At 38.4% G+C, this 26,401-nt stretch overlaps 1 protein-coding gene across 1 annotated transcript; it reads right to left on the bottom strand.

Moving 5' to 3' along the window:
* Positions 1–22,994: 22,994 nt before the first annotated feature.
* Positions 22,995–26,354, bottom strand: TIGD2 (tigger transposable element derived 2). Its single transcript, XM_005207816.5, has 2 exons — positions 26,028–26,354; positions 22,995–25,846 (listed from the first exon to the last, which is right to left on the bottom strand). The coding sequence occupies exon 2, from the start codon at positions 24,913–24,915 to the stop codon at positions 23,338–23,340; it is 1,578 nt and encodes a 525-aa protein (XP_005207873.1). The 5' UTR covers positions 24,916–25,846; positions 26,028–26,354; the 3' UTR covers positions 22,995–23,337.
* Positions 26,355–26,401: the final 47 nt, after the last annotated feature.

Genomic DNA, 26,401 nt, shown 5'->3' on the forward strand with positions numbered 1-26,401 from the left:
AAAACAAATTTAGGAACAGAGAATAATACCAGAGATAAAAAGGTCATTTCCTACGGATAATGAGGTCAATTCATCAAGATCACATAGCAATCCTAACTGTTTATGTATATAACAACACAACTTTAACTACATGGAGCAAAACTTGACAGAATTGAACAGATAAATCAACAAATCCAGAGTTATGAGAGATTTCAGTATGTCTTTTTGAATTATTGATAGACCAAGTAGATAGAAAATCAGTAAAGATATAGAAAATGTGAACAGTACTATCAAACAACTTGACATTTATAAAGCACTCTACCCAACAGCAAAATAGATATTATTTTCAAGTGGACACAGAACATCTACCATAGATGTTCTGTGTCCACTTGAAGACAGACCATATTCTGGGCTAGAAAACAAGTCTCAATAAGGTTTGTTATTTAGTCATAAAGTCGTGTCCGACTCTTTTGTGATCCCATGGACTGTAGGCCGCCAAGCTCCTCTGTCCATGGGCAAAAATACTGGAGTAGGTTGCCATTTCCTTCTCTAGGGTATCTCCCTGACCCAGAGATTGAACCCACATCTCCTGCATTGGCAGGCGAGTTCTTTACCACTGAGCCATAAGATGAATCAACTCATACAAAGAAAGTTTTTTGAACAAAATAGAGTTAAATTAGAAATCAATAGCAGAAAAATCTCTGCAAAATCACCAAGTATTTGGAAATTAAATAATATACTCCAAGATAACTCATGGATCTGGAGAAGGAAATAGCAACCCACTCCAGTACTCTTGCCTGGAAAATCCCATGGACAGATGAGCCTTGTAGGCTGCAGTCCATGGGGTCGTGAAGAGTTGGACACGACTGAGTGACTTCACTTTCACTTTTCACTTTCACGCATTGGAGAAGGAAATGGCAACCCACTCCAGTGTTCTTGACGGAGAATCCCAGGGACAGGGGAGCCTGGTGGGCTGCCGTCTTTGGGGTTGCACAGAGTCGGACACAACTAAAGCAACTTAGCAGCAGCACCAGCAGCAAGTATAAGAAAGGGAATAATAAAGATCAAGGTGGAAGTCAATGAAGTTGAAAAACAATAGGAAAAAAAATGCATAAGACTAAAAGCTAGTTTTTTGAGATCAAGAAAATTGATAAACCTCTAATCAGACTGATAAGAACAAAAAGTAAGCACAAACTGGCAGTTACAGGAATGGGAGGAGTGACATTATTAGGGATTTTACAGATATTTAAAGTAAAATGGGAGAATATTATTGACAACTTTATGCCAGTAAATTTAACACATTAGAAAAAACACCTTGCAAGACATAAATTACAAGGCTCAGTCAAAAAGGAATAGATTAGGTGAAAGGCCATATATCTACTTTTTAAATTAAATTTCTAGTTAAAAAACCTTCCCACAAAGAAAATCCCAGGCCCAGATGGCTTCTGGAGTGAATTCTACCAAATGTTTGAGGAAGAAATACTATCAAGTCTACACATATTCTTCCAGAAATTGAAAAATAGGGACTATTTCCCAACTCATTCTATGAAGCCAGCATTGATCTGAGATAAAAACTAGACAAAGACATTAGAAGAAAGCAAAACTATGGCCTAATGGTCCTCTTGAACACAGGTGCAGAAATTCTAAACAAACTTTTAGCAAACCGAATACAAAATATATAAAGGATAATACATAATGACCAAATGGATTTTATCTCATTCTCTAGGATGCTTTTTCCACCTGAGACTTTGTTCTCAACATGCCATGCAGGCGATCCAGCTGACAGACCATCTGAGCACCTAGCCAAAGGGCAACATTAACTGTCAGCCAAGGGAGTGAACTGTTTTAGACTCCAGCCCAAATGAGCCACATTATAACCATAATTCCAACTGATATCTAACTGCAAATGCATGCAATACCCCATTTGAAAACTGCCCAACTGAGCTTATCCTGAATTCTTAACCACAAAAGTGCCCAAGAATTAAAAATAAAATAAAATTATCGTTTTAATCCACAAAAACAGGAACAGAAATAGGGAGCTTTCAGTGAAACAGCTTTTTGCCCGAAGAATTCTATGGACAGAGGACCCTGGTGGGCTACAGTCCATGGAATCACAAAGAGTTGGATATGACTGAGTGACTAACTTTCACTTTCTACCCTAAACAAGTGAAGTTCTCCTAGGGATAAACCTACTCACTTAGATAATGCTTCCTCACAGATTTTTAGGATTTAACTCTTAAATATAAATGGCTAGCCAAAGAAAATAAAACAATAAAATCAGGGAAACAAACCAGAAAAGAGAATCCCCTAAAATCAGAGACAATGTGCAGAATAATAGGTAAGTTAATTCATATTTAAAAAAATCTTCAGAGAGATGAGAGGATCAGATCAGATCAGATAAGATCAGTCGCTCAGTCCTGTCTGACTCTTTGCGACCCCATGAATCGCAGCACGCCAGGCCTCCCTGTCCATCACCAACTCCCGGAGTTCACCCAGAGTCACATCCATCAAGTCAGTGATGCCATCCAGCCATCTCATCGTCTGTCGTCCCCTTCTCCTCCTTCCCCCTATCCCTCCCAGCATCAGAGTCTTTTCCAATGAGTCAACTCTTCGCATGAGGTGGCCAAAGTACTGGAGTTTCAGCTTTAGCATCATTCCTTCCAAAGAACACCCAGGACTGATCTCCTTCAGAATGGACTGGTTGGATCTCCTTGCAGTCCAAGGGACTCTCAAGAGTCTTCTCCAACATCACAGTTCAAAAACATCAATTCTTTGGCGCTCAGCCTTCTTCACAGTCCAACTCTCACATCCATACATGACCACAGGAAAAACCATAGCCTTGACTAGACAAACCTTTGTTAGCAAAGTAATGTCTCTGCTTTTGAATATGCTATCTAGGTTGGTCATAACTTTCCTTTCAAGGAGTAAGCATCTTTTAATTTCATGGCTGCAGTCACCATCTGTAGTGATTTTGGAGCCCAGAAAAATAAAGTCTGACACTGTTTCCACTGTTTCCCCATCTATTTGCCATGAAGTGATAGGACCAGATGCCATGATCTTAGTTTTCTGAATGTTGAGCTTTAAGCCAACTTTTTCACTCTCCTCTTTCACTTTCATCAAGAGGCTTTTGAGTTCCTCTTCACTTTCTGCCATAAGGTTGGTGTCATCTGCATATCTGAGGTTATTGATATTTCTCCCAGCAATCTTGATTCTAGCTTGTGATTCTTCCTGCCCAGCATTTCTCATGATGTACTCTGCATATAATTTAAATAAGCAGGGTGACAATATATAGCCTTGACATACTCCTTTTCCTATTTGGAACCAGTCTGTTGTTCCATGTCCAGTTCTAACTGTTGCTTCGTGACCTGCATACAGGTTTCTCAAGAGGCAGGTCAGGTGGTCTGGTATTCCCACCTCTTTCAGAATTTTCCACTGTTTATGGTGATCCATATAGTCAAAGGCAAAGTGGTTTAAAACAACACAAATATATGAGCTCATAATTCTGGAGGTCAGAAGTCAAAATCAGTCTCATTGGGCTGAAGTCAAGGTGTCAGAAGGGCTGCGTTTTCCGGGAGGCTCTGTGAAGACAATCTATTTCCTTGCCTTTTTCACCATGTAAAAAACACTACATTCTTTGGCTCATGACCCCTTCCTTGAATCACTCCAATCTCTTGCTTCTGTTACTGCATTTCCTACTACTGACTCTGATCCCCCTACCTACCTTTTATATGGCCCCTTGTGATTTTATCACTAGACCCATTCAGGTAGCCCAGGACAATCTTCCCATCTGAGGAACCTAACCTTAGGATCTGCAAGTCCCTTTTACCGTGTAAGGTCACATGTTCACAAGTTCCAGGAATTAGGTTGTGGATATCTTTGAATGTGGAGACAATATTTGAAACCACATAAAAAGTATTGAAAATAATTGTCAGGTCTGGGGATAGAGACCTAGGGATAGGAAAGGGATTTGCTGTTACTAATCTTATAGTATTCTTTGACTTTAAAACTATGCCCATTTTTCCTTTGCATCAGTATATATTAATTTAATTTATTTCACAAATAAAATTTTATAAGTATTTATATATATATATCAAAATGTTAACTATGGTTTTCTTTACATACTTTTCTTAATTTTACCTTCATTATTATCCAAAGTTTTATAATAAGCACACAATCATTTTATAATGGGAAAAATCAATCATTTAAATTTTATATAATTTTTAACTTTTCAAAGTAAATTAAGTTCACGATATAAATGAATAGCCACATGTTCATATCTGCCATATAAAAGGTACTTTAAAAGCTGAGGTAGCTATGACTACTAGACTATGTTTTTCTTTTTTAATTTTTTCTTTTTTGGGGCCTTGCTACAAAGCATGTGGGATCTGAGTTTCCCTGAAGTGGAAGCATGGTATGTTTTTTATATTTCTTGAGAGAAGATTAAAAAAAAATTTAGTCTTTCCAGTGACAGATATGACTGATAGTATCAATTGTTAGAAATAACTATTGATCAAGACATAAACAATTATTAGAAGTTAGAGTTTCAAAAGATTTGTGAAGAGACACTTTCTTCCAATAAAAAGTAATTTATTTTCCTACAAAGTAAGCAAAACAAATGAAAAACCCTTTCATGAAGTCTTTTCTCTCTCTTATGGAAAATGCATGCTTAATAGTACCATGGAGTAAAAAGATCACTAGATGATGAAGAAATGACTTTAGTTATTTTGATTAATTTGCCACAAACACTTTGTTGTTGTAGTAGGTCCAATCAGGAACTCAAAAATTTAGAGAATTTTTTTAAAAATTTATTTTGGATCAGAATTGGCCAACTGTCCTTCAGGAATGGCTTTTTTTGCAACACGGGAGACCTACGTTAGATCCCTGGGTTAGGAAGATCCCCTGGAGGAGGGCATGGCAACCCATTCCAGTATTCTTGCTGGAGAATCCCATGGACAGAGGAACCTGGTGGGCTACAGTCCACGTGGTCTCAAAGAGTCAGACACAATTGAGCGACCAAGCACTGCATGGCACAGCAATGGCTTTTATAGGGTTTATTCTGGGTCACAAAATGAAACTGCAAAGCCAGGACAGATTAGTGAATATGTTAGAATGGATTGAGTGTCTGTGTGCAGAGCACTTAAGGCACCTCTCAACTAAAAGTGGGAAAAATATTTTCTCAAGGAACTGGTCTCAGAAGAGCTTACCAAGCCCATTTTCACACAGAAGCTTGCATAATATCGACAACCAATTTCCTTTAAGAGGAAAAATATTAAATGGAAACCTTTTCATCCTTTGTTATTGTTCAGTTGCTCAGTCATGACTGACTCTTTGCGACCCCATGGACTGCAGTATGTCAGGCTTCCCTGTCCTTTACCATCTCCTGGAGCTTGCTCAAACTCCTGGCCACTGAGTCACTGATGCCATCCAACCATCTCGTCCTCTGTCATCACCTTCTCCTGCCTTCAATCTTTCCCAGCATCAGGGTCTTTTCTAATGAGTCAGCTCTTTGCATCAGGTGGCCAAAGTATTGGAGTTTCAGCTTCAGCATCAGTCCTACCAGTGAATATTCAGGACTGATTTCCTTTCAGATTGACTCGTTTGATCTTCTTGCAGTCCAAGAGACTTCAACACCACAGTTCAAAAGCATCAATTCTTCGATGCTCAGCTTTCTATATAGTCCAACTCTCACATTCATACATGATTACTGGAAAAACCATAGCTTTGACTAGATGAACCTTTGTCAGCATAGAAATGTCTCTGCTTTTTAATATTCTGTTTAGGTTGGTCATGGCTTTTCTTCCAAGGAGCAAGCATCTTTTAATTTCGTGGCTGCATTCAATATCTGCAGTGATTTGGAGCCCAGGAAAAAAAGTCTATCATTGTTTCCATTGTTTCCCTGTCTGTTTGCCATGAAGTGGTGGGACTGGATGCCATGATCTTAGTTTTTTGAACGTTGAGTTTTAAGCCAGCTTTTTCATTCTCCTATTTCACCTTCATCAAGAGGCTCTTTAGTTCCTCTTTGCTTTCTGCCATAAGGGTGGTGTCATCTGCGTATCTGAGGTTATTGATATTTCTCCCAGCAATCTTGATTCCAGCTTGGACTTCATCCAGACAAGCATTTTGCATGATATACTCTGCATGTAAGTTCAATAAGCAGGGTAACAATATACAGCCTTGATGTACTCCTTTCCCAGTTTGGAACCAGTCTGTTGTTTCATGTGTGGTTCTAACTGTTGCTTCTTGACCTGCATACAGGTTTCTTAGGAGGCAGATAAGGTGATCTAGTATTCCCATTTCTTGAAGAATTTTCTACAGTTTGTTGTGATCTGCACTGTCAAAGGTTTTAGCATAACCAGTGAAGCAGAAATGAATTTTTTGGAACTATCTTGCTTTTTCTATGATCCAACAGATGTTGGCAATTTGATCTCTGGTTCCTCTGCCTTTTCTAAATCCAGATTGAACATCTGGAAGTTCTTGGATCATATACTGTTGAAGCCTGGCTTGGAGAGTTTTGAGCATTACTTTGCCAGTGTGTGAGATAAGTGCAATTATGCAGTAATTTGAACGTTGTTTGGCATTGCCCTTCTTTGGGACTGGAATGAAAACTGACTTTTTCCGTCCTGTGGCCACTGCTGAGTACTTCATATTTGCTGGCATACTGAGTGTAGCACTTTCATAGCATCATCTTTTAGGATTTGAAATATCCCAGCTGGAATTCCAGCACATCCACTAGCTTTGTTCGTAGTGATGCTTCCTAAGGAGCACTTGACTTTGCACTCCAAGAAGTATGGCTCTAGGTGAGTGATCAAACCATCACTGGGTTAACTGGGTGATTAAGATTTTTTTGCATGGTTCTTCCATGTATTCTTGCCTCCTCTTCTTAATGTCTTCTTCTTCTGTTAGGTCAATACCATTTTGTCCTTTATTGTGCCCATGTTTGCATGAAATGTTCCCTTGGTATCTCTAATTTTCTTGAAGAGATCTCTAGTCTTTCCTATTCTATTGTTTTCCTCTATTTCTTTGGATTGTTCACTTAGGAAGGCCTTTTTATCTCTCCTTGCTATTCTTTGGAACTCTGCATTCAGATGGGGATATCTTTCCTTTTCTCCTTTGCTTTTCACTTCTCTTTTCTCAGCTATTTGTAAGGCCACCTCAGACAGCCTTTTTGCCTTTCTTCTTCTTGAGGATGGTATTGATCACTGCTTCTTGTACAATGTTATGAACCTCTGTCCATCGTTCTTCAGGCACTCTATCGAATCTCATCCCTTCAGTCTATTTGTCACTTCCACTGTATAATCATAAGAGATTTGATTTAGGTCATACCTGAATGGTCCAGTGGTTTTTCCTACTTTCTTCCAATCTGATTTTGGTATTAATCATCTGGTAATGTCCACGTGTAGAGTCGTCTTTTGTGTTGTTGGAAGAGGGTGTTTGCTATGACCAGTGCATTCTCTTGGCAAAACTCTGTTAGCCTTTGCCCTGCTTCATTGTATATTCTAAGGCCAAACTTGCCTGTTAATTCCAAGTATCTTTTGACTTCCTACTTTTGCATGTCTGTCCCCTATGATGAAAAGGACATCTTTTTTGGTGTCCTTTCATCCTTGGGCTTTAGCAAAGCAAAAGCAGAGTATATTGCATTAGATTTCTTTCTTACTACCTAACATCAATTTTTAACGAATGTTCACTTTATATAGAATTAGAATTAACCTAGTTACACAATAAAAATATGTAGTTATATAATAAGAACTTTGAGTGGTCACAATGTAAATGTATTTAAAGGATATGCTATGCATCAGGTAACCCTTTATTAGAAGTTTCAGATTTAACATAATAACTTTGGGTGAGTTATAGTTATTATCATGTTGAAGATACAAAATTAAAATTGATCAACTCTAAATATGTTCAGAATTTGGTGAATACTTTTTTTTATAAAGGAGACTATTAACTTTGCTTGTTAAATAGGCCTTTTCTTATGTGCATTATTTAATATTTATTTATGAAAAGGAGGAATATAATATTAATTAAAATGATTTTTGGAAGCAGCTTTCTATTTTGATCTTGCATAGGAACAGACTGAAATATAATACAAGATCTGTCAAATTAGAGAATAGTTATATTTTCACATTAAATATTTAATTCAAATTTGTTAAACTTTTTGCTCCAATGAAAACTAACTATTACTGTTAAAGACTTCTTGGAATATTTAAAGGGCAATATTTGCACACAGTGTGGCTTCAAATGAGTTTACATCATGTCACTCTGTTACTGGGAGAGGATATTATTAAAATGTAAAGTTATTGCTAAACATGAAGACAAAGTAACCATCTTTAGACTTTTAAAGAAACAGCGGTGACTTTCATTATTATACTTACAAGAGGATGAAATTCAGAGTGATTCCAGGACTTTCACAAGGTCATGTACCTCGTTATGGGTTAAAGCAGGTCTATGATGTATGTCTCCTATTTACAGGCCAGAGTTGTTTCTCTTACAGCTTTCTTTGTGAGCATGAATGCAGGAAGATCAGGTACTACCAGCACTTTGAGCATTTCAATTTGTAATCTGCAGGACTCTCTCACTCTTTGCAATCCATCTAGCATTCCAATGCCAAGCCCATTAAATGCTAGTAGCACCTCCACATTCCCCTCAGCTTTAGAGAGATGTAATTGATAGATAACACTATGTCAAGTTTATAGTACCTGTGCTAAGTCACTTCAGTCATATCTGACTCTTTGAGACCCCATGGACAGTAGCCTGCCAGGCTCCTCTGTCCTCTGTCCATGGGATTCTCCAGGCAAGAATACTGGAGTGGGTTGCCATTTCCTACTCCATTATTTCCAACTCCATTATAGTATCTGCACATTCTTAAGTGCTTCTCCTAAAACAGTCCTGCCCTGGTTAAGAAATACTGCATATATCAAAAGCTCATGTATTAGGAGGAAATGATGAATAATAAGACTCCCAGATGTCTCATCAAATCCTTTTACTTTCACTTGTAATTCCCTAAGTATGCAATGGCTTTTCTTGAAGCCTAGTGGAAGAGCTTCTGATCTTTATACTTCCATTGCCAATGTGTGTTCAGAAGTGAACAATGAACGCCACTAGGAGCTGTAACTAGAAGTGAGACCTTTTTACACCTCTTTGGTTTTTACCTTGCGGATTTTTATACCTACTGTGGATTTGTTGAGAAACGCACACAAAGATGACATTATTTATCACCTATTAAATATAATACAGACATGAATTTGACCAAACTCTGGGAGATAGTGGAGGACAGAGGAGCCTGGTGTGCTGCAGTCCATAAGGTTGCAAAAAGTGGGACACAACTTAGTGACTGAACAACAATGACCATTAAATATAAGAACACTTAATGGTTCTGATAAGAGATCTTTAGTGGAAGAGTTGGAAAATTCATTTGTATGTTAGATATCCAGACTTATCCTTTGACAGTCCTCGGTGAATAAGCTAAGTCAAGTAAGAAAATGTTTCTTTATTATAGTTATATAAGGGTATTGTAAAGTCATAATCCCAGACTGATTACACAAAATGTGAGAAATTACTGTATATGTGAGTGTGTTTATTTAACCAAACACATACCACCTTCTGTGTGCCAGGAATTGTTATAAGCACTTTACACATGTTTATTCAGCTAATCCTCACAGCATCCTAAGGTAGATCTAGTCCCTACATAAGATCTGTTTCCTCATCTATAAAATGAGGAAACAGAAATGGAGAGTACAATCACACAGCCAGCATACGGCAGAGTAAGAATTCCCACCCAGGCAGGCAGGACCCGTAGTCATTTTCTTCACCACCTTACTATTATTCTGCTTCTCTACAACACAGGGATAACAAGGCAACAGAACATTGTGAAAACCAAGTTTAGGATTTTGGCCAACCGGAAGAAAACCCAAAGTTGCCACTTGCAAATCAGATGTTGTTTTGCTGCATCTGAAACAACAAGGCTTCTCAACATCTTTTTGTAGGAATTTCATGAAAATCTCATTTTCCCAGGCCCTGGTTTTATAACCTAAATATCCAAGAGAAAAAATATATTAGTCAAAAGAGCTATATATTTGTCTTCTCTTTTTTATTAATATAAGATGGCCTCACATATGTGAATTTTAATTTTTAACTTGTTAAGCTTACACAATAAGTAATAGCAAAGTTAGCTATTACTAATAATAGCTAGTAATAATAATTACTATTATTGCTAGTAATAGCAAATTTTTTTTCTTTAAACAAACCTGTCCCACATTTCAGGAAAAACCCTGTTTAGATGTTCCATATCCTCTTTATCAACTAGTGGTTTGAGCAGCTCCGCTAGGAATAGACAACGGTGATGGAGAAAACTTTGAACACCATTCTAGTCCCAAACAGAAAAATTTTCCTTTCAGATTGAGATTTTATGTGTCTAAATAAAATTAGTTCCTTCTCCTGGAAGCCAGAATATTACCCTTGCTATACTGGAAATGATAACAATTTTATGTTCATTTTCATATATATGACTCCTCTTTCCTTATCATCCATCAAAACAAAATGACTTTTATTGTGGATATATGACTGGGATTCCACTGTGAGTGATATAACAAAGCATTTAATCTTGTATTCCCAATTCCTAAAAGAGTACCTGGAATTTAGGAAGTACTTGATTTATGTGCTGAATAAATAAATTATAGGAAAATGGCAAAAAAAAAGAGGAAAATATGTCTTGATCAAAATATACAAGTAAAATATGCTTGGATAGTTATTATATTTATCATTTAAACTGGTTTATATAAAAAATAAAATTCTTGTTGGTGACATTAGATTTCACATTTCTATTTTCTATTTTGGTGGATAGGAATGAGTATAAAAAGATCATCCAAATTTATAACTGATAAATAATTAAAGCTCTTTTGTTCTCTAACACTTTATATTGAGTAACATTTTACTTAAGTCAGCATTATTCTATATAGACTTTACATTTAAGAAATACTTTCTTCTTCTAAAATTTCAGGGTCAATACAAACTGATATGTCAAAGTGAGAACCCAGTCCTTGGTGTTTATTTTATACTGACTGACAATATATTTGCCATTGTAGGTTGACACCAAATATATATGAACAATGAGCCTTACTTCAGAAAGCAAGGATCTTGCTATGCAAGAGTAAAGTAATAACTGAACATGGAGGGGAAGGGTGTGAATGTGGAAAATCTCAAAATGAGAGAAAATATCAAAGTTTACTTTTTCAATATTTTTTTCAGAGCAAACTTTAGCATCCATTCCTCCTCCTAAAATATCAAGTTAATTGTCATCCCAGTTTTATTTGAAAATCTTCTCTCTTCCACACTTTGCAATGCTGTTTAGAAGGGACAGTCCCTGCCCTAAGCTTGAGAGAGTGGGCACTGATTGGGTTAAGCCAGGCAGTGGGACCCTTGTGCTGGCCACAGTTCAGGCTTAGGCACACACATAAGCTATCAGAGACAATTAGGGATGTGGAGACATTTGCTGGAGGTGGATTTGATGCTATGAGAGCATGGGTCTTGGAGCTCAACAACATGTTTCTGTGATGAGAGAAGCTATCACATAAATGGGGGTGAAGCTGACTTACAAGATGCTGATCACAAAGATGGACACTATGAACATGGGTAGAGTCCTTAATCAAGCCACATCTAAAGCCAAGCTCCCCCCTGGACTTTCAAATCTAGTGCCTAATAACCTATTGCATTCCTCCTTTTAAACCAGTATGGGTCGAATTATGACACTTGCATTATGAAGAGTCATAATGAATTTAACAATGCAAGTCAGGCTACTTTTCAGGCAGAAGCACAATATGGAGAAAATGTGAAGGTCATTCTAATGTACTTTATAAAATAAAGTGGAAGAATGATCATCCAAATTGAGAAATATTGCTTCTAATTATAGTTATATTGTTATCTTTTTATTTGAAAATTTCTTTGACTTGCTGTTTTATAAAGAACTGAAATGGACATATCTGTTTGATTTGTCTAAAAATTGTTGTGCTTTTCAATATTGTTGTTTAGTTGTTAAGTCATGTCCAACTCTGTGCAACACCATGAATTGTAGCCTGCCAGGCTCCTCTGTCCACGGGATTTTCCAAGCAAGAATGCTGGAGTGGGTTGCCATTTCTTTCTCCAGGGGGTCTTCCCGACCCAGGGATCAAACTTGTGTCTTCTGCATATTCTTTACCACTGAGCCACCTGGGAAGCCCTGTTTCAATATTACCTGACTTTAAATCACATTCAAAGTAGTTGGATAGAATAAATGTTTAATCCTTTGACCTACAAAATCAAGAATATGAATTGTTTCTATAGATCTATGAACTCTAACAGTGGGCTTCCTCTCTTTCCCCTCACCCTAGGCCTGCCTCTGAAGGCAGAAGCTGTGGTGTTTTAAAACCAAAAAAAAAAAAAGGAAAAGTAATTTATGTTGACAACTGAATGTCCTACTTTACCCTTTTTATTTTTAAGAGGTAGGGATGTTTCAAGGTTTGCAGAGTGGAGGTTGTTGCTTTCAGTTAGGTTCAAATCCAGCATAGTGAGCTGAAAAGGAAATTTAGATTAGCATTAACATTTGTAAGTGAAATTTATAATTTACAGTGGAAAAAACTGTCTTAATTTTCAAAGCAGTTGCTTTAGAATGTGTTTCACATGTTCCTCATTTGTCTTCCACAACTTTGGAGACATTGTCACGAAGTCCAGCACAGGGCCAAGGGGCTCACTCAGTGTGGCCACATGGGTCTTGCCTTCCTGCTTATAGCCCTCAATTCGCCTTTATTTTCATTCCTATTCTTTCCCTCCTTTCCCTCATCTTTTCGCTCTTCCTCCCTTTTGACCAACTCCCATTTTCCTTTAGTTAAGGAAATAGACTTGGTATCTGGGAGTACTGAGATATGCTGATGGAGGAAGAGATTCCCCTCCTCATCACCATCAGTGTTCTGCCACCACTGAAAGATACTAGAATTAGTTTGTACTTAACCACTCTAATTTTTCTTCTCTCATTATCATCTATTTAATATTTTTAAATTGTAAAATATCACACACACACAGAAAATCACATGTGTGTATGTTTGCTCAGTCATTTCCAACTGTTTGCCACCCCATGGATGGTAGCTCACCAGGCTCCTCTGTCCATGGGATTCTCCAGGCAATAATACTGCAGTGGGTTGCCATTTTATTCACTAGTGTATCTTCCTGACCCAGGGATTGAACTCTCTTCTCCTCCATCTCCTGCAGTGGTTGGCAAGTGGATTCTTTACCACTGAGCCACCTGGAAGCCCCACATAACACATTTACTGTCGTTACCTCTTCAATTGACTGTTACTGGATTCTGCCTCCATCCCTCAATGATCCTGCTCTGCTAAGGGTCATCATGACTTACCTGTAAATATTATATTGATAACTATGTTTTAGTTTTCAAAGTTCTCTGTAGTTCCTTTCCAAATCTGCTTGATCTTTAAGTCTCCTATTTCTTGCTCATAGTTTAAAGAGATACATACCTCTCTTTGTATAAGCTAAAGTTTGCTATGTTTGCATTCTATAGTGATTCCTATAAGTAGAGTCTCAGTGAGTCTGCTGCTGCCCTTGGTTGTTTTTGCTGGCTCTTAATTAAAGTGCCTTGTGAGATCTTGTTCTTTGGAACTTTATCCGTGGAAATTTTTTGAGGATCGTGTTAAAGTTGTATCCCTTCAGAGGGGATTTATGATCATTCCTACCAACGTTCTGCAACCCACACTACCTAAATTAAATTGTCAGCTGGATGGTCTGGATAGACAGAGTAAATTCATATTGGAAACCTACACAAAGTCAGGCTCATGTTTACAGATTCTCAGGAAAGATATTTCTGTTCCTCTCACCCAGTAACAGGGTCAATACAGGAGAGTTTTCTTGTTGCTCCTCCTGTGCCACAAAGTGAAAAGTGAAAGTCCCTCAGTCGTGTCCGACTCTTTGTCTATACAGTCCATTAAATTCTCTAGGCCAGAATACTGGGTTGCCTTTCCCTTCTCCAGGGGATCTTCCCAACCCAGGGACTGAACCTGTTTCCCGCATTGCAGGTGGATTCTTTACCAGTTGAGCCACAATGGAAGCCCCCTGTGCCACAAGTTTATTTCTAATTTCTTTTCACTGAAGATGTAAGTCTTTTGTGGTCCCAACTTTATGGGACCTTTTCTCCTCTCTCTCTGGCTTTTATTAAACAATTCTTTACTGTAGTTATTTGAGTGGATGATGCTGCCCCATGTCTTTATTGTGAAATGCTCGAGAACAGAACTTTTATCTTAGTCATAAATATAGTGCTCTGAATGGTATTGATTCATTCTTTCAGCCAGTCTTTATTGAACACTTTCGTGCCAGGACTATTTTGTATTCTGGATATACAAAGATTGTCAAGGCTTTCAAAGTCCTTGCTGTCCTGGAGCTTAAGGTTGTTAGGTTTCACTGGAGGTGTTACAAAAAAAAGCACTAGTGAAACAAATTATCCAGTGATGAGTAGTAAGAGGAAAGAAGATATAACTGTCAGCCACAAAAGAGGGTAAGGTTACATTTACAGAAACAGCAGCAAAAAGGACTGAGAGAGTTAAAATCAGATACCTAAGGAGGCAGTCTAGAACCAAATCTAGATTCAGAGTTGTCGGGTAGGGCTCAAAAGGAGAACAAACTGGCTTAACTGGAATAGAAAAGTCTAGAAGTAGAAACCTAAGCAATAGCCCAGCAACACTTGCAGTGTTCTTGAATGTCTTGCTTTTTACCACAGCTCTGCCATGTATACACACATCATTTAAGAGCACTTGCAAATAAGATGATGACAATGGCTCTGAGGGGTACCTCCTCCTTCTCCAAGCTTCTCCCTCAAAAGATGGGGACCTGCTCATCTCTGCCTGCATTTCAGTCCCCTATTTTTAGTCTTACTACTTCAAACATTTATATGTGCTTCTCTACTTTTGTGTGTCTTTTCATTCTCTATTTTTCCTCTATTCTTTTAAATTTCCTGAGTAACAAGGGTGATAATTATTTTAAAGAGATGACTCTTCAGGGGCCCCTAGATAGCTTCAGGGTGGGGGTTGCTTTTATTAGAAGCTTGGGCCTTTCAGACCCACCTCCCAACCTTGGGGTAAAGGAAGGCACTGGAGATTAAGTTAATCATCAATGGCCATTGATTTAACCAACCATGCCTGTTTATAGGATTAAAGCTCCATTAAAAACCCCTAAGCAACAGGGTTCAGTAAGCTTTCAACCTGGGAAACACATCCATGTACCAGGAGGGTGGCCCACCTACCTCCACAGGGACAGAGGCTCCTATTCTTAGGACCCTTCTGGACCTTACCCTACATGTCACTACATCTGACTGTTCATTTGTATCCTTTATAATAACGTGTAATAGTACTTGGGGGGTTGTGGGAACCCCCAGTTTTGTAGTCAAGTCAGACAGAAGTGAGAGTAACCTGGGGTCCTGATACTTGCCGCTAACACCATAAGTGAGGGCAGTCTTGTGGAGCTGAGCCCTTAAACCTGTGCGGTCTGGCTGCATTAGTTAGGGTCAGAACTGCAGGACATCTAGTCAGTGTCAGCTGGAGAAAACACTGTGTATTTTGGTGTCAGGAGGGGAAAATACCCTCCAGGCTCCTACCAAATTTGATACCAATACTATAATCACACCTTTAATAAAGATCATGCTGGAATCATATTCATTTGTTACGAGAAGGTAATCTGCATTCCTCATATTTATTCCCCCGATCCCACTGAAGACTCAACTAACTGCTTCAATGGCAAGAAGCCTTCCCAGTCCTCATCAAAATTTATCTTTCTCTCATATTTTATTTCTCTATAATGTATCTTTAATCAGACACCTTCACAATCTGCTTTGTGTTAGAATAGGCAAGGAATGCACAAAGAACAACAAATCATGGAATAGGTACAGGGTATAGGGACAGCGTACAACATACCTGATCACTACTCCTCAAAACTGTCAGTGTCATCAAAACAAGTACATTCTGAGAAATTGTTACAGCCAAGAGGAGCCTAGAGAGATATGAAAACTAAATGTAATGTGGTGAGATCCAGGAACAGAAAACAATATTAGGTTAAAACTAAGGAAATATGAATTAGTTACAGAAAAACAAACAAAAACCTATTATGTTCTGATGATAATGTAGGAAATGAAGAAAAGAAAAGGAAGATTCAGGAAGACCTTTCACTAGGTAAGATGTGAAGACAGCATTCAGATTCTTATCAAAAAGGAATTGAGACATCAGTGTTTCCTTTTACTACTCTAGATTCATGAGAATTCTATATTCAAAGATTGAAAGATTATGACACCTGAGTTTAAAATTCAATTACTTGCTAATTAAGCTGATATTAGCTGTTAAAAGAGTTGTGAAAATATATTATTCTTAGAAATCCTGTAAATTATATTCTTCATGGAAGTGATAGTAACAACAGTAATTTACTGAATACTCTTGTCTCATAAATATGGCTGTGGATGAAATATGTTAATTTAGTAAATCACAACTGTGTCATCATAAGAATTTTCTACATTTGTGATCCCTAAAAATGTCTGTTTTAATTTCATTAAAAAATGATATAAGCAAAAAAAAAAAAAAAAACTATTACGTTAAGTTATATGGATAGAACATATAAACAAACAAAATGTGTTATTCTTAAATAATGTATAAATTTAACATAATTAATTCACATATAATTTTTAAATGATTTATTTTTATATAATTTATTTTTTAAATATATAATAAATTTTATATAATTTAATGATTAATTCACATATAAATCATTAGAAGTTTGACCAGTAAAAATTGCTATTTGGCTACATTTTGATAGCTCTACAATTTACTTGAATGAAATAAATGAAATAAAGTAGTATGCATTTAAAAAACATGCAGTAGTTAAAAGGTTACCTTATCTTTACTCCTAACTTAGTAAAACACAAGTCTATGCAAGAGCAATCAACAGCATTATGAAAAAACAATTCTGAAGTTAGATTACCTTTTAAATATCTAACTTTTGTATGTTCATATAATTGTGCTTTTATAAAAACATATCTGTTAAAGGCAGTTTTTATGTACCCCATTACCTCTAGTTCTATTTTCAAAAAAAAGGCAAGATTTACAAAAAAATTTATATTTCAAAGAACCTAAAAGATATAATTATTTTACATACCACTAAGAAAGACAAATGCTGTCAACTAACTGTAAGACAAGATTGATTCTAAGAAGTATCCCAGTTTTGCAGGTATTAAAATGTTTATCTTTAGAATCAGTGAAATACAGTAGTTTTTCTCATGGTGGAAACATTTTTATTATACATTGTGCCAATTTAATTGGTGAGTATGGTACAGAATATTTGTGTAGTGCAGGAGAAAACCCTTCATTCTCTAGTTTTTATAGAAAAGTAATTTAGGTATTTCATATAGTAAGATAAAATATCTTATTAATGCAATGAGGGGAGATACAAACTCCCCTAAACACTAAAATGTTAGCAAATGGCCCCCAAAATCTGATTTTGGGGGAAACAAAAACCAAAAAATGGAAATACTGTTCCCTAAAAATTGTCCATCAATAACAATAATTAAAAAAAAACAACCAAACTTTGTGAGTCAGCTTTGTGTTATGATTATTACGTTGAAACAGCTTACAATATGTTAGTTTGGATTAGATCACATAGATTATCAAGACTCCTATTGAATTCATCTTTTAAGTTACATTTTTAAAGCCAAAAAAGTAATCTAAAAATCTGGGTTCTTTGTCAAAATAAATTAACACAGCAAGTTTATATGCATTTCTCATTTAGAAAAAAAATAGTATCTTTAAGATTTTATTCTGTTATATGACTTTTTTAAAAAGATCAATTGCTTCAATGGATTGAAAAAAATAACTGTTTTCCTTAGGCTTTCTTTTCTTAGGTTCAAAGGTAATTGTGTTTTATTGGTAAGTTCCAGATGATCAACATATTCTGAAATGTAGGAAAGAATTGGGTATCTGTTGGTCTTAGAAGAAATTACACATGATTTGGTTTTAAGTTTAGCTATTAAGGTTTCTCTTGAGAATAAAAGCACTCTTGATAGTTACTTCACACATAAATGAAGCTGAGTGTTACAGGCAATTTTTTCTCTTCTAATTTAAGAAAAAAGTTAAATGTTCCAAAATCTCACTGATTTCTTTAATATCTGTATAGTAAGTCTAATATATCATATCCCCCAGTGATTTAATTGGCTACAGTGATATTAGCCATTCATTACAGAGTCACTATGGACATATAAAAACCCAAAGGTCTATGTTTGAAGTTCTAGGGATATTCATAAATTACACCTAGAATTCCATAAAGGAACTATACTAAGTATGTTCATATCCATCTTTAGGTTAACCAAAAAATGTGGAAGACAGTATGCCTTACACATTTCATTCAGCATTTATAGCACCTTTTGTTTCTGGCTTTCTAAATATACTAAACAGGTACTCTCTTGACATGGATACACAAGCCAGACAAGTTTGGGGTAACCTAGACCAGGAGGAAAAGTAGAGTTAGGAACAAGGATGGGCTCCAGTGCCCCCTATCCCCAGTAATTTCCATGTAGAAAGGATGTTGGCCACCCTGGTAACCAGAGGAGGGAGGCATGGTTGGATCTACTTCTTCCCCCAGATCTGATCTTTTGATCAGAAGAAAATGTAAAAGATGCCTTCATAATGACTATACCTGTCAGTTGTGTGGAGCTACATTGAAGATTTTTCTGAGCCTGATAGATTTACAGTGATATGCAGCTGCCTGGGGAATGATGCTGGTGGATGCATTCTCTGGAATGACACACACTCAGCTAAAGGTGGTTTTAAGGAAGACCTTGGTGGAGACCCTCATAGATTCCTGCAATCTCAATGTCCGAGGGGGTGAGGGGGTGTAAAGAGGACCTCTGCTTTCTGCAAGTGCTGTGATCCCTGTCGTTGTCTCAGATAGCGGTGTTTGGTTGGGTCTCTGCCAGCTTCCTTTGGGAACTCCCTCTGAAAGGGGTATTATACATCCCCAAATTGGTATTAAGGATCTGGTACATAGCAGACATTCAGGACATGAACTGGGAACATTTCTTGTCCTTCAGGAGACAGAATCTCAGTAAGGGTCCTCCCACCTGTATCAAGCAAGCAGGTGCTGGGCTGGACTCCAGCATGGAGTGGGATTGGGATTGCAATCCAGCCCTCGGAGGTGCAGTCTAGAGGAAGCCCCTACCCGTGGCCACTAGGCCACGCTGTCGGAGCTGAGAGAAGCAGCTTCTACTTCCTTCTTGGCTGCCTAGTGACTGTGTGACCTGGGGCAGATGGAAACCTCTTCTCAGGGTCTTGGTAGGGAAATCATCTAATTTCTCCTCTAAGCTGGGACATTTGAGAGTAAAAAGGGTGTTGTAACACACCAGATAATCACATAAACCAGGGATGCTGCTGAGCAAACCGGGCCCGGTGACCCTGGACTCATCGTTACACGGGGTCTGTGCTGATAGTGCTGCTTCCTGACCGGGTGCCAGTCTGCTCCTCCAGTTTCCCTCATTTACAGAAGCAGTTTGCATTTCTGCCTTTAGCATACAAGCTCATTGTCTCACAAAGATGCCTTCAGCTGCTTGGAAGAACCCATTTCTCTGTGAGCTCCATTATCCCACATCACTGCTAAGGCAGGGACTCCCCCACCACCCCCATGTTTTGACCGCTGGATGAGACCTTATGGTGACTGATGGCACACACTGTATTTTTAAGGGTCTGTGGAATTCAGCACTGCCCTCTCACTTGTGCAGGCACCCCAGTGAACATTCCCCGTGATAAGGCAGTGCCCTAGACCTCAACAAGGATGCTCAGGCCTCCTGGAGGTCTGCACAGAGCCACCATTCTCCAGGCCAAGCCTAGCAACCAGGGTTGTCAATGAGCAGCCCTAGGTGCCTAATAGTGGTGTTTATGAATGCTTGGAGTGTGCCCATTTAGCGCACAACCCTTTTACATATGAAGAAACTTGGGGTTCAGAGAGGTCTGAAAAGCTGTCAAGGTTATCTAAGGAGAAGACAGAGAAGCTGGTATTTGGACAGAGGACCTTTGTGACCATGAGGTCACAAAGAGTCGGACACAACTTAGCTACTACTGTAAAACAACAATCACCCTCATTCTGCTTGGCCAGAGTTTCACAGTGTTGTTGCTCAGTCGCTAAGTCATATCTAATTCTTTGCGACCCCATGGACTGTAGCCCGCCAGGCTCCTCTGTCCATGGGATTTCCCAGGCAAGAATACTGGAGTGGGTTGCCATTTCCTTCTCCAGGGGATCTTCCTGGACCAGGGATGGAACCCATCGCCTCCTTCAGTGACAGAAGATTCTTTACCACTGAGCCACCAGGGAAGCTCTTCACAAAGTGTGCCAATGATATATATAAGATAATTTTGGGTTACAGATGGTTATTTTTTTTAAAGTTTATGTTTATCTGAACTAGAAAGAAACTGCAACTGGCACATAAGACCTGTGATTTTGCTTAGGATGGAGCTAAAGCATATGTTTAAATGAGAAAAGGTCAACTTTATGAAAGTATTAGTAAGTGGACCTAGTACCCCTGAAGGCAGGCTAAATTTGGAATGCAGGTCCTAGCTTTGATTTGTAGTATGTTGTGTGGCTCTGGCCACAGCACTGGAGGCAGAGGGTCTCTGAGATCGTGGCCTAAATAGCTGTGCCCTGCTTCATGTCTGCTGTGCCACTTAGTCCATGATCTTAGCTAAGTTGGGAAAAATAATGAAGTGACCAGAGAGTTCAGTCTGAAGCTAGATTGAGAACAAAAAAGAATCCCAGAACAAGAGTACCATTATAATCCTATAATTCTGCTTGAATTGACTGTGGCACTGATCTGGGCCTTGCCAACTCTATTATATTTACTGAGCACTCAAAGGTTTCCAGTCAACTCCTATATTATTCTCTGAAATTGAATTATGAAATAGTAAATATTCCTACTACACAATTTTTTTAAAAGTATACTCACAGTTGCCAAACACTTTCCATTTGGTCTGAGTTCTGTTAGTCTTACAAATCCTCTAAAAAAATATCAACTTCCATTTATACATTTATTTAAAAATAAACTTTTGGATATTTTTCTTTACAGTGCACAAGGTCAAATGAGAGCACATTATTTCTGGGCTTCTTAAACTAGGATACATATTAGGAGCGTGGGGTTAACCAAGATAACACAATGTGTTGTCCTAGAGAATATAATTAATATAACAATACCTGCTAAAGGAAAAACTTTTTTGAATTACAATTAATTATGGGATTAGAATGCACCATTTATATCATTGTTATGATAAAACAGAATTAAACCATTTCAATGTCATGACTGGAGGAAGTTTGAGAAGTTTTTGTTAGCAAAAAAGCTCTGTGTGTGAAAAATGCAAAGCAGTATTCAAACACGTCATTTCCAGGTTTCAGAATCCCTTTGCACCCACGAAGCCAAACAGCTTCAGGGCTTATGTGCATAAAGTTTCATTTCCTCAAGCCTTTTTAGAAGATGAAATATGTATTAATAATAATGTATGAATTCTCTCAAAGAAAATATCTTCTTAGAGGTTGTCTGAAAAGGCCTCTCTCGAACTTAAAATTTCTGCTTTGTCAAAAGGCAGAATTCTGAGCTCTAACAGTCCTCATGAAGGACTGTCAGAGCTTCTGAAATCTCAAATTAATCACAACAAAGCTCCCTATATGGCTGAACCTAATTACTGTAAACAGTCTCCTGTGACATTTCTTTTGCCTTGATGTTCTACTGATCTGTTAGTTTAGTTTGATATTTTAAGTCTTCTGCTAACTGCTATTTTATCTGCTTTAGAGATATTTTATTACTTCAGTGAATGAGGCCAATATTAGTAACAGATTCTATGAACAAAGCCACTATGTATGTTATTAGCAGGCCTGGAGCAAAGAAACTACAATTCCATTCCCATTTCCTTTTCTAATTCAAACTAAGATGTCTTAAATATGCCTGCATACCCCATTGTGCCTAGCAGTAGATGGTCAGGAAATGACTTCTAAATTGGATTAACCTTCCAGTTTTCACTAAAATACATTATGACTGTATTTCAGCTGAATCTAGTCACCTGCATCTCTTTTAACTCACCTCCCTAAAATGTAGCTACATGAAGGATCTGCTGAGCACATGTCTGAAACTCATTATTCCTGCAACTCAGTAACAGTAGCTAACACTCAGAGAACTTATTCTGAGCCAGGTCCTTTTCTAAGTCTTTATGACTTTAAAACCCATTTATTAACTCATGTACTCCTCACAAAAACTCCTGCAGGCAGGTATTATTCCTATTTTACAGACGGGTTAAGTAACTTGCCCATGGTTCCCTCAGCAGTGTAGGCTGTTTCTCAGGTTTGATTTAATGTCAATCCATTGTTCATGTGATGGTCCCACAAATGTGATGTTTGCTTATATTCCCAGTATTGAATTCTTACAGAAAAATTTGCTATATGAAAGCAAATGATGTACTGGGAAGCTTTAAAGTGTTATATCAAATAGCTTATTAAAAACTACTGACATATCTCTACTAATAAAGGGTCAAAATGACAGATAATACAATTTAACCCTCACTCTCTTCTAACAGGCAATGATTTGGAAAATGAAATCTATTTTTCTGGAAGAGTGATGGCATTCTTTCCACAACTACGAAGGAACTCGCCCTACTGTCACATGAAATGAAAGTGAAGTGCAAGCCCTTTCCCTGAGGACGTTTTAACCTGATTTTCTTCTTCCCTCATTACACTCAGAGACCTAATCTGAACTGCTGGCTGTCCAAATACTGTCGGTACAGAATGCCGTATTTCAGGCTTTAAACTATTTTCCTTAAGTTCTCTGCTTTCACAGTGAAATACATGTACTTCCAGTATAATCTTTGCTGCATTCTACAATTTTCAGCAGGTAGAAAAAATCATAGACATGGAAACTTACCACCCCTCCCCCAACGTATTTCAGTTTGGAAACTGAAGTTCAGAGAAAGTCATAAAACTTCAATTTAAGAAAGATTTATTGATTGCCTATAGTGTGCGTGGTCCTCTATTAGACAATGACATTCAGGTACAAAACAGACATAGGCGCCCTGGCCTCAGGTACCTTATGATCTAAATTAGTACAATACAGATTAGGAACAGTAGACAAACAAGGTACATGTCAACTTCCTAGAATCAACATTCAAGTGCAGTAATTTACGTAATCCAAAATGGCATCTAATTCTAAAGTCATTTATAAAATGCATTTGGCTTTGAAATCCACAGCAATTCAAATAAGAAATTAAGTTCCACTGCAGATAAAGTCACACAGATGCAAATACACTGAAACTCTTAAGAGCCTTATTAATGACTTTTGTTATTCTGGATCTTCTGTTTTCTTCTTATTATGGTTCGAAGCCTTCGCAATACCAGTTTATCAGACAGAAGCATGTCATCTTGTTGTTCTAGATAATCTAGTAAATTTTCGGTCCATTCAAGTGCAGCTTTATGGCTGATATGCTTCTCTGGATTCAGTTCTGTTTTTCTAGTCTTACTGGAAGGCTTGGTCTCGGCAGGCCTGGCCTGGTCCTCCACACCTTCACTGTCAGTTAGGACCTGACAGCTTGAATCATTACTCCGAGAGTCAAACCACTGATCAATATTCTCAAGGTCAACATGTTCACAGTCTTCTGTGTTCTGTAAAACTGTTGCTAAGTTAGCTGCTAAAATGGCTCCTTCATCAATGTTCATGCCTGAATTCTCTTCAGTGCCAGGGAAAAGTTTTTTCCATGCTTTGGTTATGGTACTTGACTTTATCATGTTCCAAGCTCTTGACACTTCATAAATTGCATCTAACACTGTCAAGTTCTTCCAGAACATTCTGGGGTCAGTTCCTTCATCCATGTATTTCTGGAGAAGTCCTGCTCGGTAGTATCTTTTTACTGTGGCTAGAACTCCTTGGCTCATAGGTTGAATGAGACTTGTGACATTTGGTGGTAAATATTTCACAATTATTCTGCCATCATCTGAACTCAACAATTCTTCATTTGGATGTGCTGGAGGAAAGTCCAAAAGGAGCACTGCTTTTTCTAGAAGCCCCTTGGATTTCAAATGCTTCTGTACCTGTGGCACAAAGTATTTTTCAAACCACTGTCTGAAAACAGAATGTTCTATCCATGCACTTTTTTGACTGAAATAAGTGACAGGAAGGTTTGAAAGATCAGCTCCTTTGAATGCACGAGGTTTTTTTGCTTTTCCCACAACACAAAGATTAAGTTTGTGTAAACCAGTGGCATTTGCACAACACATAATAATGATTCTCTCTCTGCTTGATCTATAACCAGAAGAACTTTGCTCAGTTTCAAGAGCTAATGTCCTTGATGGTAGACATTTCCAGAACAATCCAGTTTGATCAGCACCATAAATTTGTTCTGGTTGTAGATTCTCTCTCTCAACGAATTCCTGAAAGTTACCACAAAACTCACTGGCAGCAGTTTCGTCTCCTTTTAATTTTGTTCCTTTACCAGCAGCCTTTGGAATACCATGGCGCTGCTTGAATCGAGTCAGCCAGCCAGAGGATGCATTAAAATCACCTTCCATCCCCAGAGCATCAAAAAAGAACTTGGCTTGTTTTGCACAAATCGTTCCCGACACTGGAATTCCATCTGTTTTCTGTTGGTTAAACCACTCTATCATAACTCTGTCAAGTTCTTCATATGTGGACGACTTCATAGATTTACGTTTGGATACCCCACTTGTAGGATCTGAACTGTTGGCATAGTTTATTATCCTTTCTTTGTTCTTTTTAATATCACGAACTGTGGATTCACCAATTCCATATACCACGGAAAGCTTTTTGAAAGAGATGCCCTCCTCCAATTTCTTAATAATGTCAAGCTTGTCCTTAATTGTCAACACCACACGCTTTCGTTTCCCCAACATTGTACCTAATATTTTAGAGGATTACTACAACAAGACCTTTAATAAGTTAGATTTGGACACAATGAGATTTAAAAAATGGTGTTTTAAGATCCCTTTCCTGCCCCACTAGGACCTAGATGGACAGTGTGTTGGCCAATTTCCAGGCCAAGCCTATGTGACTCTCTTCACTTTGCTCTTTTAAAATTTACAAACTCAAAACAACAAAGACTAGCTCCAATTAATCCTATCTTCTATCTTGCTTCTCCTAAGTTTAAGATCTTTTCATGAACTGTAATCTCAATGGTGATGATAACCCATACTGTATTAGCAAGGTCTCTAAAACAGTCCTATTGTGTACTTAATTGTTTTTGCCATCCTATGGGTGAGGCTCTATGTTAAAGGAACTAAGTCACTGGTGGACGAATTTAGAGAAATGTGCTAGGGAACAAAGTTTTTAAGACAGGACTTGCAAACTTAATAAGAAATTATAATGGGAAAACTCACCCCCTGACTGCTGTCCTTGTCAGGCAGTGCACTGTATGGAATGCTGCCTCCCCGGGCAAGGACTGCTACAGGTTACGCAAGAGAGTGATAATGGAAATCATAGGCAAGCAGGAGAAGGCAAGCTGAACAGAAGTGAGCAGTGCAAACAAGGCTGAGAGTGGACAAGCAAGAAACTCCGTACTTTAACACGACACAAACTTCCACCTAATGTGTTTGGCAACTGAAAAGGGAAAAGGCTGACCAGAAGTGGTGTCACATGATTAAAGAAAGCGTAAAAAAAAAAAAAAAAACAAAACTTCATTGGCAGAAATCAGGACTCATGGTAGAGACTATGGGGTGGAAGGCTCAGTGAAGATGTTACGATAATCCTGGTGAAAGATGATCCTCGATGGGCCAACAGAAGCAGTTCCTGTCGGGGGCTGTATAGGCACTCCAAGCCTCCGAAAACCTAAAGGAAAATACCAAAAACATTCTTCGTTCAATATCAGGGTCTGTGGCATTACCCACACCTATCCTGCAACTGTGTTGAGAAAATTAACGCCTCCTATGAATGTGATGGCTAAATACAACAAACACTGCTTTGGGGCATTACACACACAGTGTCAAGGAGCGGGACCTGAATTGCCTACCTCCTGAAATTAAGAGGTCAGAGAGCAGCCGTGTTAGCGAGGGCCTTTCCCCGCAGAAACGCGGGACGTCTTTGCTCATGGAGAGGGAGCCCGGATTCCTCCGTGGTCGCCAGCAACCAGGATGTCACCACCGAAGCCAGCCAGCGAGGGAGAGGGCGCTTGGCCCGGGGGACACCAGTCCACGGGCCGGGGACATCGCTCTCTGCCTGACTTCGCGGCGACCAGACCAATCTGAGAGCAAATGGAGTCTCCCGAGGGAGGCTGACACCGGCAGCGCGGCGGCGGCAAGAAGCGAGCGTCGCCGCCGGAGCCGGAAGGCGGGGGATTAGGGGGCACGCGCGCGCCCCCGCAGGAACGTTGTGTCGGCGAGGGGG

This window comes from Bos taurus, chromosome 6 (assembly GCF_002263795.3).
Source record: "Bos taurus isolate L1 Dominette 01449 registration number 42190680 breed Hereford chromosome 6, ARS-UCD2.0, whole genome shotgun sequence".
Taxonomy (NCBI): Eukaryota; Metazoa; Chordata; class Mammalia; order Artiodactyla; family Bovidae; genus Bos; species Bos taurus.